The sequence below is a fragment of the Eucalyptus grandis genome, chromosome 7 (assembly GCF_016545825.1).
Source record: "Eucalyptus grandis isolate ANBG69807.140 chromosome 7, ASM1654582v1, whole genome shotgun sequence".
Lineage (NCBI taxonomy): Eukaryota > Viridiplantae > Streptophyta > Magnoliopsida > Myrtales > Myrtaceae > Eucalyptus > Eucalyptus grandis.
The window spans coordinates 51,799,331-51,820,273 of record NC_052618.1 but is presented as its reverse complement, the minus strand read 5'-3'; the positions used below and the strand labels follow the sequence as shown (position 1 = coordinate 51,820,273).

Sequence of the window (20,943 nt, the reverse complement as noted above, 5' to 3'; positions counted from 1 at the left end):
GAGGAAACCATATTTTAACAACCTCTCATGGGGACTTGAGGAAACAATGTTCTAGTTTTTTTTGATCGATAACCTGCCTTCTGTCTTCCATAATCTCTTGGGCATTCTAAGAGGAATGTATCGAGTCCAGGATCTTCTCTAGCATTTTGCTGTTGTTTTGGAGGTTTCTCTGTTCTTATTGGTGGTCAATTGCAGATTGCAATTGCAGGCACTCCTTGCTCCTGCAAAAGCCATTGCAACTAATGCAGGAGTGGATGGCAATATTATAGTAGAGTCAATTCCGAACATGTGATTGGGAAATCAGTTACAATGCAATGATGCGAAAATGTGAAGATCTTCTCGTTGCTGGAGTTATAAATCCATGCAAGGTTTCATGCTGCACGCTACAAAGCGCAGTCTCCATTGCAGGGATAGTCCTGACTACCCAAGCGATATTGATGGAGAAAACAAAAACGCCCAGGCCACCCGTTCCACTTTTGCCCAGGACAACACCTTAAAAACGAATGAGCGGATGCTTCATTGCTCAAGATAAATACCAAGTCAAAGCTCTCCTTGATAAATATATATCTGTGCTTCGTGGATGCGTGCTTTTCCAAATGAAGATGGGTACGACATGTTTCGGAGAACTGGAGAGGTGTAATCTCACTTATCTAGCTGGTCTTCAAGATCCGCGGTCATGATTGAAGAAACTGAGGTTGGATATCGAAAGCCAGATAGTTTCTCTGAAATGCTTAATGGTAGTCACATTTCTACAATCTGAGGAACATGTGAAAATCTCTGTCAAATAAACATTGTTCAAAAAAGTGTTCTTCAGCCAATGCTCTCCAGTGTCTTATAATTTTGTACTTTCTTTTAAGACCGAACAATGTAATGCCTTGTACCGTGAAGATAGTTATTGCGCTATTTTCATCCAAAAAAGATAATCCTCATGAGTCTGATACCCTTATAAGAAGCTTTAGCAGCATCACAAGCATTGAGGAAGGTGCATTGGTGGCTAGTGAAATCGGCAAGCATCATTCCCGTGGCTTGCCTACTAGTGACACGTGATGAACGCATTTGTTTTCACCCACGTCGTTGTCGTTGCCATTTTGCAGAGTAATGTAAGGGGTATGTCATCAGTTGCATCAGATGAATAATCAAAAGGGGAAAAGATAAAATGAAACAGGTTTCTCTAGGATTAGTGCTCCACAGAGCTTTACTTATTTCTGGATTGTAGGTGATGACGCTGGATTTCGATTGCCATTTGTCACCATTAGCCAGAGTCATCGATTTCGACTTCTGTTTTCATTCCCAAATTGTCAAAGCACTAGTGATAGCGGGAAGATGTTCCCGTCTTCTCCTGAACAAACTCTCTGCTAAGCCAGAAGGAACGAGGAGACTGACTAGATTGGTGCTGCTATGTCATAGTAGAGAGTTTATTTGCAACCCGGGAAACTGCATCTAACCGACATTCATTCATCAATCACAGTACCGCAAGATACAAAAATGAAAAAGGATTCAAAAGCCATTGTAATCTCATGAGTACAGAAAAGATATACAAGTAAAATGTGGGTTTCAAACAGTACATCAAGTCGCTCTCTCCTTGTTCTCAAACAACCCTCTGTATGTAAATCATCATGGTAGGGGCAGATTGAATTCGTAGTTGAATGTCAGATCCAGATGCCCTCATTCCTTCATTTATAGCTCGAACATGATCTTTCAGTGACGTTCTAGAGTTAATCAAATGAATTGTGCCAGCAGCCTACCAATAATCCCCGTAGGAGCACACCCCATCTTTGAAATGGCGAAAATGATTCATATCCTGAACGAGGATCTCTCTTTGTATACCGGGAAATGAATTTCGTCAAAGAGTGCCAGTCTTCACACAACCTTAAGTTCTTGGTAATCCATATCATCTCCCCTTAGCGCTGTCGATGAGTCCAAAGGCCACAGCTAGTTTTTCACTGTGCCCCAACAAAATGCGTTCCTTCTTACATCGAGACTGTGATGCACATTTCCAGTTTGTGGCACGTGGCCATCTTCCTTTATCTCCATCGACAACTTCAGCAATAAGGAATGAAGCTGCTCAATCTGTGGATTCAATTCATTGACTGAAGCAAAGGGATATATCCTCCTTTTGACTTCAATCCAACTGCAACCGGGGACCTTTTGCAGTCTCCAAGCTTCTAAAGTTCCTTCACTCTTCTCACCTCATCCCACATCTCGGCCTCCGTTTAGATGTTGGCTAGGAGAACATAATTCCCAGCATTTGTGGGTTCGAGCTCAAAAAACCTTGTGCTCGCTCTTTCTGCAAGCTCAACATTGCAATGAATCCTGGATGATCCAAGGAGCAATCCCCAAACTTTAGGACCTAATTTAATCCGCATGTCTTCTATAATTTAGGCTGCTTCATGCAATCTATTTGCCCTGCCAAGAAGATCCGCCACACTAGAGAAAATCCTATGTTCCCTTACCATCAAGTCGAATGACATCTTCCCGTCCTCGAAAAACCCTGCATGACAGCAGGCTCCTTAAATACTGATGAAGGATATGGGACTTGGCAAGATTCCACTGATGATGATCTTGTTGGAAACCTGAATTGCCTTCTCTCCAAACCCACGAACCCCATAACTTGAGATCAAAGAATTCCAGGAAACTAAATCCCACTCATCCATCTTATCAAAAACTTGTTGTGCTCAGTCGAGCTCACCGCATCTTGCATACATTGTCACCAGGGCACTAATGACCGGCAAGTCTGTAGATCTCTTCGCAGAACGTATCCGTGAATCAACCTACCCTGCTCTAATGCAGCAAGTGCAGCACAGGCTTGCAGCTCCCTGGCCATTGTCACAGAATTTGGAAGCAAATCATGGGTCTTAAGCATCATCTCCCTGAAAAGTTTGAAAGCTTCAAAAGGCATCCCAAGCATAACAAGCAATCATAGCACAACAAGAAACTACATTCTGCTCAGGCATCTCACCAAACATGATTCCAGCACATTTCGCCCTCCCAAACCTGGCATACATGTCCACCAAAATAGTCATGATATGAACATAACCCATGTACCCATGCCGCAGAATATGGGCACGGTACTACCTTCCCTTTTACAAAGGCGAGAGGGCTCATGCCGAAGTTACGCATGCTTTCAACACATAGGTGTAAATGAACCTATCCGAAAGAATCCCGATCCGGTTCATCCTTCTGTACAAGTCAACGACCTCGTGTCCATGACCCGCCAAGGCGAGCGCCCTAAACAGCGCGTGCCAAACATAAATAGTTCTCTTGCGAGTTTTATCAAACACCATCCGGGCATTCTCGATGGTGTCCACCTCGGAGTACATGTGGATGAGCTTGGTCGCCAGGGACGGGTCCTGGTCGAAGCCATTCTCCAGAAGATGGCGGTGCGCCAGGTGTGGTCGGGTTCTCGAGAGAGGACGCGAATCGCCCGCTTCAGTTCGCCCTTTTTCGCGCCAATGTTGATTACGTGGTTCTTATCGGCAGTGGCTGTGGAGGTGGAAACGGTGGGATTCGATGTTAAAAGAGCAAAGAGCCCGGTTTGGAGCTGCGAGTGGCTGTGCCCTTGAGGTGTTTGCTGAAAGGAGGAGGAGGAGGAGGATGTCGAGCGGTTTGGGAAGACTGAACCGCAAACATTACTCCAATGTGCAATTTGACCCTTAAGCTTTTGATATATATTTAGCTTGCACAGTAGATCTACATTGTAGCAATTCATTGTCACTGCATAATCAGATTTGTTTGATGAGTCATATGATATGACTAGCATAATAGAATGACAAAAAGAGAAGGGACAACAATTTCAAGAAAGAGATGCCAATCAAAAGTCAATGATGAGGACATTAGAAGAGAAACGCATGTGCGTGAATCTTGATTTAAAAGATAACAAATATGATTCTCATTCCATCTAAATTGAGAATTATGAGTTCTCTATCAGAGGTTTCAAATTCCATGGATAACAAGCATCATACTCTAGGAATCTATCCTACAAGGACCCTTGGGCAAGATATTCCAAATACACTGTTCGCAATAATGCCAGTCCCTCTTCTCCTTGTATATATCAAACCTCTCAAATCGACCCGGCCATTAAAGGCTGCAAAATAATAATGTGTCTTCGAAGAAATTGGGTGTGAATGAGAATGACCAGCTTTCCTTTATATTGTGGACTCCAAGATTGACGTCTTTGGATTTGCAATGAACTCTTAGAATATCGCCATCCCCCAAACGGTTATTGATCAAAACAGTTGCCTCGCCATAGCAATTCCTGGACAGCTAGTTACAAATAAAAACCAAATGAATGCAAGTGTGGCTAATGTCTTCATCATCGTGGCTTACGTGTTCGGATATCAACATCTTAAAGCAATTTAAGGATGGAGAATGGAGCACGTTAGAGCTCACCAGCTGGCAGCAACCATATTTCTTTCTTAATTTGACACAATTAATTGCGGAAATAATTCATATTTTTGTTTTTATCTACTCGAGATAAGAATTGTCACATACGGTAAGTTACAAATCGAGTTTTTGTTTGATAACAAAATCTTTCGCAAGGAAACCATTGCACAATTCCATTTTGATTATGTAAAAAAAAAAATTATCAAATAATCTTTAATAAATAAATTTCATGGTACGGACCAAAAAAATTTAACTTTGATGGTAGCTCTAAATATCTCTAGAATTATTTGTAAGTTCTACGCCAAATCCTTTGCAATTAGGGATCCAACTATCATTTTGCTAAAATAAAACCATTGTGCAATCTCGTTTTGATGTTGTGGAAAGAGAAATGCTTACTTGATAGTTCTTGAGATCAAGAGTTTGTTTTAAGTCATGAAAAACAAATAACAAATAATTAAAAATTGTTGCGTGATTGGGTACTTCAAGAATTTATGACTTATAACCTACCGTTATTCTCATAGTGGCCTAAAGGCTATTTTGCTAGCAAAAGCTGTTGTGAAAAAAAAAAAAAATCTGGTCGGTCATTATTAAAAAAATTCAAATGGTCCTTGTATGCCAAATCTTTTGCAATAAGATTGATAAATTGTAATTGTCTTGTTTAAATGCCAAAAGGAAACGGTTGTATAATCTCATTTTGATTTTATAAAAAATTGATCCGATGATCCTTTTTAAATAACTTTTATGGTAGCTTTCAATATCTCTAGAATTATTTATAAGTTCTATGTCGAATCTTTTGCAATTAGAAATCTAGCAATCATTATGCTAAAGGAAACCGCCGCACCATCTCATTTTGATTTTGTGAAAAAATTGATCAAATGATCCTTTTATGCCAAATCATTTGCAATGAGAGATTGATAAACAGTAATTGGCTTGCTTAAATGCTAAAAGGCAACCATTGCACAATCTCATTTTGATTTTGTGAAGAAATTGATCAAATGGTCTTTTTATGCCTAAACTTTTGCAATTAGAGATTGATCAATGGTAATTGACTTGTTTAAATGCTAAAAGGAAACTATTGCACAATCTCATGTTGATTTTGTAAAAAATTTGATCAAACGATCCAGAATAAATAGCTTTAATCATAGCTCTTAATATCTCTAGAATTTATTTGTGAGTTTTATGCCAAATCTTTTGCAATTTGGGATCTGGCTGCCATTTTGTTAAAGGGAAACCCTTGTACAATCTTATTTTGATTTTGTGAAAAAATTTATCGAACGATCCTTTTATGCCTATTCTTTTGCAATGAAGATTGATAACCGGTAATTGGCTTGTTTAAATGCCAAAAGGAAACCATTTCACAATCTTATTTTGATTTTGTGAAAAAATTGATCAAAATGATCATTTTATGCCAAATCTTTTGCAATTAGAGATTGATAAACAGTAATTGGCTTGTTTAAATGCTAAAAGGTAACCATTGCTCAGAACCATAAGTGGACCACATCTAATTTAAGCCTGAGGATGTCAGTTTCACAAGAAACAAAAGGCTATTCAAGTATTATAATGAACTGACAATTATGCCCTTTCTTATAAAAGTTTACCAAAAGAATTTTATGTTAATTTACATTGTATTGTATATTTAAAAGTTTTGTACTGAGTTAAATAAAATTCTAATTGAGCGCGGTGTAAAGTTCGAAAAAAAAAATCTGTAACAAGTTAAAAATGAACATCATTCCAAGCAAATCCAAAGATCCTAATGAGAGAAAAAAAAAAGACATTAATTATCACAAAGTTGTTTGCGTTTTCTCTCATTTAATTAAGCTATGCATGAGATATTATACTTGATTTTTAGCTGATCGTATTTGGCAATTCTTATCTAAAAGTAATAAAGAAGAAATGGCAAATCTCATGCAAGAGTAAAAAGGAAAGAATTTTAAAGGTAATATGGAAATTCTTATCCCAGACTATAAATGAAGGAAAGAAAAAGAGGTCATATAGCAATCCTTTTCCCATACTGACGTCTGCCAAAAAGGAAAAAAACAAAACTGATATCACAATTCTCCTCCCCAGAAAAGAAGAAGAAAAATAAAAGGTAAAAGATGGTTGCGGCAAGCTGGCAAGATTCGATATGCTCCGTTCTCCATCTTTAAATATCTGAATGACGATGATATTGGAGCAATGTAGTTAATCTCACGTGACAATTTTTATACCAGTGTAAAAACGAAAGAATATAAAAAATAAGATGGAACGGAAAATGTGATATGGGAATTCTTATCCCAAACTATAAAAGAAGGAAAAAAATAAAATAAAAGAGCTAATATTGCAATTCTTTTCCCATAGTGGCGTCTGCCACAAAGGAAACTTCGATAAATGGAAAAAATAATAAGGAAAAAATAATAATACTAATGTCGCAATTCCCGTCCCAAAGTAAAATGGAAGAAAAATAAAAGGTAATAGATCTAATATGCCCCATTCTTCATCTTTAAATAGCTTAATGGTTTTGATATCGAAGCAATTTACGCCACAATGAAGACATTAGCTACGCTCATATTTATTTGCTCCCTATTTGTAACTGGATGTGTCGGAAAAAGCATTTGGAAAAAGACTTATGTCGAGATGAAGAGCAATATGGCGGATAGAATTACTGTGAGAGTTCATTGCAAATCGAAGCAGGACGATCTCGGATTCCATGATGTTACGACGACAAGGAGCTAGAGTTTCTCATTCACACCCAGTTTCTTTGGGAATACATTGTTTTTTTTTTTTTTTTTTTTTTTGTAGCTTTTCATGGCTCAGTCAATTTCATTTCGACATATATGACCAAAACAGGGACGAAATGCAATGCTCCACTTGTATTGGGAAGATTTCGCCCAATGGTCCTTGTTTGCTTGATAAGATGACCGGAGGTTTCACAAAATGTTCTCCTTGGAATCCTCCTTCACAAATGGGGAGAAAACCTCTTACATGAATGTATGATGGAGAAAAATGATGTGGCGAATTGCCATGTCGTGATTTGGATGGAATCAGATCACCTTTATTAATTTTTTTATCTCTTCTAATTTCCTCGTCATTTCAATTTCGATTTGCAACTCTTTCTCTCTTCGTTTTGTCTCATTAATACATTGATTTGTTCTACGCTGGAATGTCTTTGCTTAGACACCCTTCTACTTTGGTTCAATTGTAACATGAACCCTGTAAATATACATAAAACCTTTCTTCCGATCACGAATCACGGTTCCTTAGCAGAAAACCTTTCTTTCAATCAACTCGACTGGAAGAAGAGGTATGAGATCGCAGTGGGATCGGCCAAGGGGCTTGCTTATCTTCACGAAGAGTGCTTGGAATGGGTTCTCCATTGTGACTTGAAACCATAGAACATACTCCTCAATTCTGATTACCGACCAAAGGTGGCGGATTTTGGGCTCTCTAAGCTACTTAACAGAGAGGGCCTTAAGAATACAGGTTTCTCGAGAATCAGAGGAACAATGGGTTACATGACTCCTGAATGGGTTTACAATATGCGTCGATCCAGTCTTGTGAATGCACACCGATCCGGCACGGTTTATATCAAGAAACATAAAGGTGCCATGAGCGCACGAGATGATACACTTCTTCTTAATAACAAATTATTAACTAGATAAAATAGATACAATTTGTAATTTCTGTTGACCCTCAAATTTTTGTCAACGTTTTAAATATCAATTTATTTTGCAAAAATATATAAAAATGTAAAAAGAAAAAAATGAAAATAGAAATTCGAAAAAAAATGAATGTAATAGAATGAAAAGTCGGGCCCAGTAGGCTTCCAATGAATTTTCGGCCCTTTCAAAAGTTAAGCCCATCTTCCCATTCATTTGTTCCTTTTGGCCCACTTTTTCCCCCTCTCCGTGGAGCCCATCTCTTTTAATGTTTTCATGGTCCATTACAGTTTAAAATAACGAAGAGAGACAAGAGCCCAGCCCAACTTTTTAGCTCAGTAGGGTTGAAGAAGTTGTCGCACCAGCGGCGGGCTTCTGCATACTCTTTGACTGTTGGTATTCGGAGGACACACGGCATAGAGAATTGTTTGTCCTTTCCGTTATTTATTCCTAAAACTCTAGATGGAGCTCTGCAAACATGTGGTTTCGCCTTCTACATTTGCTGCATAAAGCTTTCAGGACTGAGAAGGGATCGATGTTTCTGGGGTTTGCAACTTCATAAAGTCTTGCATGATCCATGATTTAGCCGGAAAAATCGTCGCTAAATGCTGTTACCCCTCTCTGTTTGATGTTCCTCCGACTGGGAAAGAACGAAGAAAGTCACCATTAATTTGCTCAATTAGTACTTATGACGGATCGGGGAAAGAGCAAGGAGGAGAGATTTAATGGGCGGGGGATCCAACAATGGTTCCGCCTCTCTTTAAAATGATGGTGCGATGATGAATTGACTCTTTGCTGAATTGACTCTTTGCTGTTGGGTTGCGATAATCATGGTCGGATCTCATTATATCGTATGATGATGTAATGACCAAACGTCTGACAAGGAATTCCCAGCCACTCATCTGTTTCCAATTTCTAAGACATTTTTATCGTGTTTATTCCATTGTTTTCTAAATTATTGTTGCCTTTTTGTTGTTTCCCTGCAAGTAGGCCGCCCCACACGTTTTGTTTCCATCTATCCTGTAGCATTTGCTTGATCTCCTATCTTGATAACGGTACTGCAAAAAAGTTAACGGATGCAAATATTTTGCCACCTCACTTTTAATGGGATTTACGTGATCTATAGCAAAACCTCACTATGGTTAGATTTGCATGCACAGTGGATGACCAGCGAATCCTTGAGACGTATATAGAAAATGTAGTACATAAGTTAGAGCTTGCCTATGTTAGATTAAATATCAATAAGTTATCGAATGGATTGTCGTAGACTTGCATCTTCTGACTTCTTAAAAGCGTCCATTTATGACTATCATTTTGTATAATCAAATCCAGAAAAAAAAAAATTGTCTAGCTAGTGCAAGAGGTAGGATTGCGATAGATCGACCTTGTGTAGGCCGATGAATGAGATCAGTCCATCCCTTGAGTTATACACCACGTCTACCAAACTTTGTTGAAGAATTAAATTGACTTCATCAGTGAGCAAATTAAATAAAAATCCAAGCAACTTTAATGGCGATACCATTATAAGTCACCAGCCCCTACATGATTTTAATGTGGGCAAATGGTGGCTTTTATTTTAAATGAACTGTGTCCCTTTTTTTTATATAATTTTTTTGTCTTAAAGTAGTGGGGTTCAATTGATGAAAAGACTTGTGCTAACATCAAGTGACAACTGGCGTGTGTTGGCTCTGTAGAGGATTGATTTATTGTGCAGTACCAAATGTCACACCGACACAATATTTTTCATAAAAGAAGAAGGTTAGTGTTTCCCCTTGTGTTATGCCTTGCGTAGATACGGGGATGATATAACTCATAAGCCAAATAAACGGGAGCGGTGATTGGATTGACGAGAATCTAGCTTTTATGTCCGATATGTAAAAGTTTAAATTATTTGACGGAAGAAAATGCTCGTAAACGAGGCTTATAGGCAAAAACAGTGACTTAGAATTATTGGGATTTTACTGTTATTGGATGTTTAGCTTTGCTGGTAGATGTGCACTACTTTCAGGACTTATTCCCAACAGACTCAGTGCCTCTCTTGTCCCTGTTACTACAATGTAGCCTTCATCATACGCCAATTATTACTCTCCCCCATAGGGACACTCAAACAAGCTTGTGACAAAAGTAAGAGGCACAAATTGCACAAACAATTATCTATAGCCCGTCTTCAGCAAGAGTCATCACTGCCTCAATATGAAACTTGGCGGTGACACATCTTTGCAACATGATATTTCTGCCCTCTCTCCCTCTCTCAATATTTAAGGTGAAGATCGCTAATTCTGATCATGGCCTTTCGGATATCTTTTCTTTTCCTTACCGAGGAATGTTAGTGAGCTGAAACTAGGCTTGGGACTGTGTTGTTGTAGATGAAAGGGAAAAGAGCAGGTAATGTCAGCTTCATATTCGTTGCATGTGCTTTTTGCTCTCGTACTGAGAAGTTTTCTCTAGTTCTTTTTGGACTTTGCGATTCCGCAATGCTCTCCGTGATCTGTGAATTGACGAAACAAGAAGAAAAGTTTGCCTTCGTTGGCAAGAACTGTTGTCTTCAGCACATGAAGAACTCCGTGAGCATTGCGATATCTCAGGATCCGAGCCTTGGCTTTGTTGGAAGGAAATGGTTGAGATAAAAATAGGGAAGAACATCAAGAAGAAGAACATACGATTTCATAATTTGGCAGGACGGTGAAAGAGAATAGTGAAGGAAAATTTTCTTTTGGTTAAAAGGAAAATTTGAAGTAGGACAAGACAATGCCTTGGAAATGGATAATGACAGTCAATGCTCGAGGATGTGAATTTGAATTTGATTGCCTCATCTTTATTGTAGTAGGTGAAAATACTCTAAACTTTGGTATGACGGATGCTTCCCAATTGCCTTCTTCAGTTTCCGCTCCTCAGGACGCTTCACATTATGATGAGAGTTTCAACTTTTCAGATAGCCTGAAGGTACTTTGTATATATGGGTTTACCTTAAAATTCGATTGATGTTTCCTTATGTTCACATATATCCATTTTTTTATTTGTCTGTGTTCACAGACAAGTTATTTTTCTCTACTTTTTTTGCCTATTAGATCAAATTCCTCACGATCTAGTTTACATTCAAATTTCAAGGTGAAAGGTTTGGATCTGTCTTGCCTGCTAATTGTAGCCTTTTTCACTAATCAGGACTTGAAGCATCTTAGAAAGCAGTTATACTCGGCAGCGGATTATTTTGAATTGTCTTACAACAGACACTATCAGAAACAAACGTGAGATAGATGGGGTTTCACTTCATTGTTGTGTATTGCGTTGAGCATTTTTTTCCATTGCACATTTGTTAAATGACCTTGAAAAAATTGCAGAGTGGTGAATACATTGAAGGATTATGTGACAAGAGCTTTCATAAACACTGTGGATCACTTGGGCTTCATGACTTATAAGGTCAACTGTCTTTTGGATGACAAGATTGAGGAGGCATCCGCAATTGAGCTCAGATTCTCTTGTGTTCGACAGGTGTGCTATATAAGGGCTTGCATACCCCCTGAATTGCCATGTGTAGGGTCTAACAAATTGCAACTCACCAAGAAGCATTAAGTTTATGAAAATCTGAAATTACTCCAGATAACTCCATATCGTGCTGGAGTATATCACATTGTAATAGAAGAGCAAAAGATATTTTAAATAGCAGAACCTATCCTGCTTCAATGATAATATGGACTAATGCATAGAGAACAACTATCTTTGGTACCATTCACTTTTTTCTCACAAATAATGGATATAATTTTCAACCCTGTCTATTTGTTTTAGAGACTACGAATGTGTGAGATGTTCATAGACCATGGAGGCCTTTCTCAGTAGTCACTAGCAATAAGAACTCCGAAGCACCACATGCAATATATCTTACCAGGCACGCTTCCATTGACAAGATTTTCCATTGGTTAATTAAGACCAGAAGTTTGGAGTTGGCTTATGCTTAAGAACTTTCTTTCAGTTTCAAAAGCTAAAGATGGTGGAGATAGCAAGAATCTGCGATACTGCATGATAAATGGAGTAAATGACTAAATGCTTGCAGGTAATGTATGACTCTTTTTCTAGTCTAGCTGCCACATGCACATTGCACGGAACAAGATTGGACTACTAGATATTAAGAGTTCACGAGTCACAGAATGATATCGAATGCTACCATTAATGTACTAATAGCTTTTTTTCCTTTTCGAAGACATATATTCAAGAAATATAGAGACTCCTGTATCATTTGCCAGGTAACTTTTGATAGAATATGTGCTAATCATCCTAGCTTCGTAAAGACCCGATGCTGACAGTGGAACCTGATTTAGGAGACTGCACTTGGCAACACAGTTCCCACATTCCCCCCCAGCCGGCACACTTAAATTCACAAGTACTTCATCCAACAAAAAAGCAGGTCAGCACACTTGACTTGAATGCTCCAGATTGCCATACATAGCATTTACGTCATGTTTTCATACCCTAGGATTGTATCATATATCGTGTTGTGGGACAAGCTCCTAATGCAAGCTGTACTTTTCCTAACCAGAAAAACGCACCTCCCCATTTCAATTTCAACTCACACGTTCGGGTTCTCTTGTCGATAGAACTGCATCTTCAAATCCTTCTAATCCCAAAAGACAAGTAAGCATCGATGAACTTCAGTGCGGCTTAGCTTTTAAGCTTTACTTTTTTTGGACTTGTCTTGCGGAAATGATCTCTTATGACTGATTCTCTTGTGTGCCCACATGAACATCCAGTACCCATCTGAACCCCGAAGATCCGCTTCAATGTCTACTCATGCCAAGAGGAACAGAAGATCTGGTATTGAGCTACATTCCAGCAAAAACAAACATCTCTTCAAGGCCTTGCTTAGCATGCGGAAGTCGAGAAAGGACAGCAAGTCGTATAAGTTCTCGGACGAGAACTAAGAAGAACAGGGGATAAAGGAAACTGGATAGACCCATATCTCAGTTTCTTTGCATCATAAGGGTACCTCGATATGTTGAAGATCACTGGAAATACATTGAGTTTGTCGTCTAACTAAAAACGTTTCAGATCATAGAGCTGCAAGTGAACTTGGCACTAGAACACTTAACATCAAAATAATAGCTCACACCGACAGATTTCGTGTGTGATAGACATGAGACTCTTGTGCACTCCATCCCGACTCTTGACAGTAGCAATATAGTTGATTAACCAATGGACATGGTTCAAAATCCAAGATCAAAACTAGGACACCCAGCCTTCACTTTCAGTAAATCCCTACGTCCTTCAGGGGTTATCCTTTCGTCATTAGCATCACCGTGAGAACCACGTGAAAGAGATGCTTCAGAAACAAGATTGCTGCTGCAGCATTCGGGGTCAGCTTGTACATGAGAAGGCTGCAAACGTTAATTGCAGCAGACGTACAAACTAGTCATGCGAAGCTCAGTGAAATTGAAAATGTCCTCAAGGTAAATAAAGAACTAGACTTTGGACTGGGATGTATTAGAGAATTCAGCAGGTCCTTATGCATCTAGTCTGATAATTCCCTACAAGCATTTGCTATCCGCTGCTATAGCTTGTCTGGTAGTTTGGACCAAAGAGTTTCAACAAACATCAAAACTCATTAAGCTCTAATGGAATTTCAAGATGCTTAGAGTCACAACCTTGCCACAGATGGGTTAAAATAGAGATGAAAGAATCAATTACTGTAAACAGAGTAGGACAAGTAACTGTGAAATGCCCGTGAGTTGCCAATTACAAAGACCCCTGTATTGTGAGATTCATTGAAATCAGAGGCTGAGTCTGATGATGTTTTACAATGTTAGCTGAGAAAACATATATTGCAAGAAAGTCCTCACTGACATTAAAAGAATGCTGAAGTGAGTGAAATCGCACTAAAACCAACCTTTAGACTTCATGAGGCCAGGTCACTTTTCATTGTCAGTAGTATCAGTTAGATTTCCAGTGTCCACATCCTCCACTGAAGCTAGTTCAGCAGCGGGTGTTCTGTCTTTGAGCACCATCACAAAACTTATCTGCATCCTGAAGCTCCTTTGTTAGTGAAGCAAAAGTTGTCTTCCTTTCATATGAATTTTCAGCAACGGCAACTTGATCTAATGGTTTTCAGAGGACAGATAATATTTGATAGGCTGCATCAATTGCATTACAAGAGATCATTTGCGAGCTGGAGTAAGTACCGCAACATAGGTTCCTACAATAAACATGAGAGTAAACTTTGAAGGAAATGAAAAATGAAGTGTGTGCATCAAAAACAGTAAAACCATTCCCCGGCTTAATTGCATGGCATTCTCTTTCTAGAGCAGGTCCACGAAACAATCTATCCATTTTGCGGGCTTTACAAAGCTTATTGTAAATTCAATGACGCACCTGAACAAGATAAATTTATTTTCATTTTGCCTAAATCTAAGTGCACATGCGAAAGGTAGCAACATCAAAAGGCAGAAGACATCAATGGCAAAGATCAGTAGTGAGAGAAAGGGAATGTGCCTTGGCGGTGGAGGAGTGGAGAGAGAGGAAGCCGTTGTGATAGAGCTTGCGCTTCTGCCTGAGGTGCTTCGTGAAGGTGACGTTCCATTTAGTCAGAGCCTCATCCATGGCGGTTTCTGCAATGGGGGGAGGAAGAAGAAGAAGATCTTCTAGGGATTTCCGAGAGCTGCGAAGTAAGTAAATTGCTGGGAGAGGGAGGGATAGTTAGCGCCTTTTGAGAGCTTAAATAGTCATGACGGGAGATGAATCATTAATATATAAGTCTAGCTATGCAACCACACTCCCGTGACTCTCTCTCTTTTCGTTCCCAGATGTGGAAGAAAACAAACTTTTGATACGATTTTAACTCGCCGTGAGCTAAAACAAGAAACCCTCTTAACAAGAAAGCATCATAAATTTAGCACGATAGCATCAAGCAAACTCATGATTCGTCCCTTAATCGAGAAAGCTTTGTATCTTCTTAGAGTGATGTCGTGACCTTTGCAGAAGTTTAATCGCATTCTGCTGGGGGAAAAGATCCGAGGAGTGTCCATCGATGATATCGTTGGACCCACATGTACGCAAAAAGTTTCAGCCATGCCACTGAATTGTGTGCCAAGTAAGAATTATCAATCTTTTCTTTTTTTTTTTAGCTTTGGATATCCAATATTATCAATCGTTTCTTCTTTTTCCCAGCTTTGACATCCAATGCTGAATTTCTTCCCTCGCATGACTCTCACATGTGTATTCGGTACATTTCCTGCGGGATAATGTGACTGATTATGTAATCAATACTGGTCTTGAGATTTTTTTTTTTTTTTTTTTGCTTATCATGAGTGATTACTTAATTGCACATCGGTGGTAATGTCTTGGAACATCCGTGACTGTAGCTACAAAGCATTTCTTCCACCTGCGGAGAGAATATCTACCTGTAGACTTCCCCATTACTCCATTCTTTTCTTCTTGGGGGTGCTTTTCTTGCGTCGGTGGATGTAGAATATGCATTATCAATGCCACACGCAACTTTCCAAGTACTGATTCCTTTCCTCTCTTCTTTGCAACTCGCAGGCCTATATGTTCACAGCTTGTTAATGCATCGGAAGTGAATTCTCAAGTCATTCTCTATCATAATCTCCACTGATCATAGTCTGAGCAGTGCAATACCAATGGCCGAGTCTGTTGTTTCGTCTGTGGTGCAGACAATAGGAAAGCTGCTCGTCGACGAAGCCAAATTCTTGTGGGGCGTGAAGGGCAAGGTCGAGGACCTGCAAAAGGAGCTGAACCTGATCCAGTGCTTGCTGAGGGATGCGGACGCGAAACAAGAGGAGAACCAAACTGTTCGAGAATGCATCTTGCAACTCCGAGACATTGCCTATGATGCTGAGGACGTCATCGAGCAATACATCTTCAGAGTCGCGCCGAAGAAGGGACAAAACATCATCAAAGCGTTCTTCATGGCGAAGTGCACGTGCGTGCGGGCTCATGTGGTGGGTACAGAGATCGAGGGCTTAAAATCCAGAATTTCCGATATTGGTGATAAGATGCAGAAATATGGCATACGACCTTTGGATGAGGACGAACGCAAATGCGCGAGAGTTTTGACGCCGCGACAGACTTATGCCCATTTCGAGGAGGAGGATTTTGTCGGGAGGGAAGATGGTATCGAGGTGTTGGTAAAAGAGCTGAAGGATGGAAAACACAGAGTTGTTGCTCTATGGGGAATGGGTGGTGTGGGTAAGACCACACTCGCTAAGAAAGTCTTCAATCACGACAAATTGAAGAACCATTTCAAAGGTTTTGCTTGGGCTTGCATATCTCAAGAATATCACACGAGGGATATCTTGGAGAGAATTCTTGTTAAGTTGATCCCTGATCAAAGAGAAAGGGTTACAAAGATGAGAAATGAGGAATTGTTAGAAACTCTATACAAGACCCAAAAAGAGAAGAAATGTATCGTGGTTCTTGACGATATTTGGACCAAAGAGGTATGGGATAGTCTTCGAGCCGCATTCCCAGTCAAGGACACTAGAAGCAAGCTATTGATAACAACCCGCAATAAAGAAGTAGCGGAGTATATCAATGCTCATTGTTTTCTCCATGAACTTCAGTGCTTATCGCTCAAGGAGAGCTGGGTTCTACTAAAGAAGAGGGCATTTCCTGAAATGAAAGGTAAGACTTCACTAAAGTTATTAACCTAACATATTGTGGCTTCAAAGGATTATGTTGCCTGCTTGATTCTAATTTATGACGCTTCTATAATTATTGTCGGATTAGCTGTTGAACTTTCTTCTGTTGGGCTTGTAGTTGGTCGAGGTATTGTTGCGGGTCAAGCTGTAGAAGGTATTGCAAGACAATCAGAGATGGAGGGACAAATACCAGGTACTTCATTGCTCAATTTGGCCTTTCAAAAGCTTTAGCAATTAATGAATCGATAGTTACAGTGGAGTTCAAATAATCAATATATCGAGTATTAGGCACCATAATTTCAATATTTGAGGAATCGGATGCACATTTTGTTTCTCAATAGTTGACAATTGTACCTCTAAGCCAACGTCCAAAACTTTGCTCCTCTTGTCCTTCGATGAGGATAAATATCGAAAAAGCTTTCGTTTGGTCATCATAATAAGCAATTTTGATAGGATTTATGAAATAATGTGAATCCTAGCTATCTTACTTTTTCCATAGGCTTCATTTCAGTCCAACTTTTCTTGCATTTGTGAATAATTGGCTTAAAAATAAGACTTGGGATTCTTAAAAATCGTAAATCTTTATGCGACAAAATAGAGCAGCAACATGAAGATTTCACTAGAATTTCAATGGAGATTAGTAGCACACTCAAGTCACGGGAGATTTATCCCCGCATTGCTTTCATTTTTCTTCATTGAGTAGGATTATTGTTGTTATACATTTGCTCAAGTCAATTAATTCAATTCCATTAGTTAATTTAGTGTTCTTGATCTTTCAAGCATAGATGGGGGCATATATAGGAGCTTTGTTGGGGTCTCTATAGTTTTTCCCCTTACAAAAACATAAATGAACCACATAACATAAGGAACTACAACACCTAACTCGTATATCAAAAAGCAAATATTTGTTCTTGAACTTATCTTCTTATGCCAGTTGCATCTTCCTGTTACTATCGAGTTTCAATTTATTACTTGATATTATGTAGAAATCACTGAAGACATGAAGAAGTTAGGAGATGAACTCCTTAAGAAGTGTGAGGGATTACCTTTGGCCATTATTGTGCTTGGTGGACTTTTGGCGGTCAACAAGTGGGAGACGGTTCACAGAAACATCAATTTGTATTTTCGTGATAAGATTGATGTATTCGATGTGTTGGCCTTCAGCTATAATGATCTACCATGGAATCTAAAGCCATGCCTCCTCTATTTGGTTAGCTTTCCGGAGGATTTGGAAATCCCTGTAAAGAGAGTCCTTCGCATGTGGATTGCTGAAGGCTTTGTGCCGTTCGATTCATCTGACGAAGAGGGAGAAACTACAATGGAAGATGTAGCGGAGCAATATTTAATGGAGTTGGTTAAGAGGGGACTGGTCCAAGTACGACTCAACTTGATTGGAAATATCAAAACCTGTCGCCTCCCCAACCTGATGCGAGACTTATGTGTCTTCAAGGCTAGGCAAGAGAAGTTTCTAAGCTTTCATAACATTCAACAGGACAATGAAAGGGAGGGTAGTTCTTCTTCAATGGCAATAGAAGTTGAGTCAACTTGCAAGACGCGGAGGCTTTCTCTTTATGTGCGTGAGATTGGTGAAGGAAAGGTGACTCCGGGGGTGGAACAAATAAGGACTATGCCCCACATTCGAACTCTTATGTTCTTCCAGTTTGGAAAATCTACCCAATGGATGTGGGAGCAATTTCAACCTATTTTCGTCAACTATAAGTTTCTTAGAGTTCTGAAACTGGAACATATTTCTATGGAGAGAGGAAATTTACCTGAATCAGTGGGAGACCTAGTCCATCTAAGATTCTTAAGTTTAGCAAAAAGTGAATGCAAGGGCTTGCCGCAATCTATGGGGAACCTTGTATGTATGGAATTCTTGGACTTGGTTATGAATAAAAGAACTACAGTTTTCATGCCAAATGTGTTGTGGAAGATGAGAAGGTTGAGGTATCTCCGTCTTCCTCGTAACTTTGATGTCGAGGAGAAATTCCCTGGGGGCCAGAAGAAGTTACAGCTGAGCACTTTAAAGAATCTATGGACCTTGAGAAACTTTAGTACAAAGAAATGTGATGTGAACGATCTAGGCAAGCTTATTGATTTGCGAAAACTGTCTGTCTTTGATGACTCGGATGATCCTATCGAGCTGGAGATATTTTCGCAACTTGCTGAATTGAATTGGAAACATCTTCGATCCTCGTCTTTTTATGTCAAAAGATCTGAGCATCTATGGACTGAAGATGAATTGAGTAAAATGTTAAACTATGGCCATATCTGTAAGCTGTTTCTTTGGGGAAGCATAATGAAGTTACCGCGACATAAGGGTTTACCCCAGCAATTGAGGAAGCTGGTCTTACTAAATTCCGATCTCAAAGAAGATCCGATGCCAATATTGGAAAAATTGGAAAACTTGATTTTTCTCATGCTATCGGTTGGTTATTGCAAGGAAATGGTTTTCTCTGCAGGAGGCTTTCCTCAACTCAAGTATTTAAATCTTTCTGAATTTTTTGAGTTGGAGGAGTGGAGGGTGGCTGAAGGAGCCATGCCTCATCTTTCTCGATTAGGGATCTACTTTTGTCCCAATGTGAGGAAGAAATTGAGGTCGGTGGTACCTTCACATGTCTCTATATATCGCGGTGAGCACGAATCACATGCGGAATTTGCGAAGTGGTGAAAGTGAGAGAGGATAATGATGTGGGCGGCCAAGGGTGGCCTCAGCTGTCCGGCGAGAGAGGAGGGAGGAGGCGTGAGCTTGTGGGTTGTCGGGGGGTGGGCCCCCCAGAATAATTAGCAGATGTGGAAAATGAAAAATTGATGAATAACCGCAATGCTTTACATAATTGATAAATATATATCAGTGGAAATAGAGTATTATGGCATTCCTGTGATAATTTTTTTTTTTTTTTTTGGTAAAGGCCTGTGATAATTTTTTCATGTCTTCTTTCCATCATAAATCGTCTATTCGTTTCGTTTTCCCTCTCATCCCGGAGGACTTCCAAATCAGTGGGGGGTGGAATCTGTTATTTCACTCGCTGTCGAGAGAACCCAGCGACTTTGCTCATGGGAGACTGCAAAGTTCTCGCGAGCGCCGTGAGGAGGAGGAGGAGGAGGAGGGAATTCGTTGCTTCTCCAAAAGAAGGCTGGATGGGGGGAGGCATCTGAAGAAATAAGAGTCGTCGCTTGTCGTGGCGTTGGAAGACAGTCATCGTTGGAAGCTGCTGCATTGGAGAGGAGAGGAAAGGAGAGCACATCCGATCATTTCCATAGTGCTGGTCAGATGTTTGACGAAATGCGGATGTGAAGTAGGAACTGGGGTACATCAATCTGAAATAGGCGTGTTGCTTTCGGCTTGTGCAATTGATTTCTTTGTATATAGATAAAACGATGACGAGTAATACAATGGTACATTTTGCATCTCCCAGTCTCCTACATTTTTTTTCCAGTATCCTGTCTCCTACATGTAAAGGCCGCGAGATATAATTTAAAGATTCTTTCATGTGTGCTCACATTAGTCTTTCCCTTTGAACGACGGTGATGAAATTGTTGGATGTAGCGAGAAAGCATATGATTATTTGTCAAATTGGTGACGCACGGCAAATGTTGCTCTTCTCTTGCGACCAAGAACTCGCAACATGTATAAGGAGGTAATTATTATGAGAGGATTTTGGCTTTCTCTACCTGGAATTCTTTTCTTAATTGACTAATTTAGTCAAAAAGATCATATCCGCTTCTGTATTAGTTCAGATCTTCGAAAGGGTTTCTTAAAATCTCTTCTATTGAGTTGCTAATCTATGCTCTCTTCGACTATTATGATTGTTTATCTTCTTCTGGAATCAAGGACTGATGTTAAACTTACACGTACTGCATCTATGTGTTATTTGGCCCTTGTTGTCACCCTGCTGTGTTCAAACTTGGCAAGGCGTGGTCAGTTTGGAAACCTTGTGCTTGAAAAAGTGCTTCGGAGTGTGTGTGGAAGAATTTATCCACATAAAAGCTGTATTGTGGAGACTGAACAATTACATATGTTACCTGTTGGGATGCAGGAGCATCCCCAGTGGCAGATTAAGAGCGAGTTTGTATATTTTCAGAAGGCCAAGGAATCTGCATCTTTGAAGGAAATTCCTTCCCTGCAGCTTATCAATCAGACATTGGGTTACACAAGAGAGCTGAAGCAGATTGTTTGGGACCTGCGGCAGTGCGTGGTGGTTTGCACTGGTATTTGCACACCTTTTTTTTTTAATCTAAGGTAGTCACACACTTTGAAGATTGGTTATTTTGTGCTGATG

At 39.6% G+C, this 20,943-nt stretch overlaps 2 protein-coding genes, 1 long non-coding RNA gene and 1 pseudogene across 4 annotated transcripts in view; 2 read left to right on the top strand and 2 right to left on the bottom strand.

Moving 5' to 3' along the window:
• Positions 1-1,435: 1,435 nt before the first annotated feature.
• Positions 1,436-3,709, bottom strand: LOC108959452 (annotated as a pseudogene).
• Positions 3,710-10,868: 7,159 nt separating this feature from the next.
• Positions 10,869-12,931, top strand: LOC104446056 (protein ABIL2). Its single transcript, XM_039317919.1, is given in 6 exon segments — positions 10,869-10,961; positions 11,181-11,263; positions 11,357-11,507; positions 11,802-11,901; positions 11,986-12,044; positions 12,761-12,931. Coding segments are annotated over 6 exon segments (657 nt in total).
• Positions 12,932-12,935: 4 nt separating this feature from the next.
• Positions 12,936-14,816, bottom strand: LOC120295621. The gene is made up of 2 exons (XR_005552982.1): positions 13,894-14,816; positions 12,936-13,754 (listed from the first exon to the last, which is right to left on the bottom strand). It is a non-coding gene; the product is annotated as an uncharacterized LOC120295621 (long non-coding RNA).
• Positions 14,817-15,580: 764 nt separating this feature from the next.
• Positions 15,581-20,943, top strand: part of LOC104446057 (putative inactive disease susceptibility protein LOV1) — a 6,754-nt gene continuing 1,391 nt past the window's right edge. Inside the window, exons 1-4 of one of the 2 annotated variants that reach the window (XR_005553087.1) lie at positions 15,581-16,643; positions 16,779-16,853; positions 17,647-19,971; positions 20,701-20,943. The exon at positions 20,701-20,943 is cut by the window's right edge and continues 1,391 nt beyond it. Coding sequence is in view for 1 of the 2 variants with exons in the window: in XM_039317243.1 (XP_039173177.1) it covers positions 15,641-16,643; positions 16,779-16,853; positions 17,647-19,331 (2,763 nt within the window). In the remaining variant the exon portion in view is untranslated. Of the gene's footprint in view, positions 16,644-16,778; positions 16,854-17,646; positions 20,166-20,700 lie in introns of those variants that run through there. The other variant, XM_039317243.1, reaches the window with a different exon arrangement.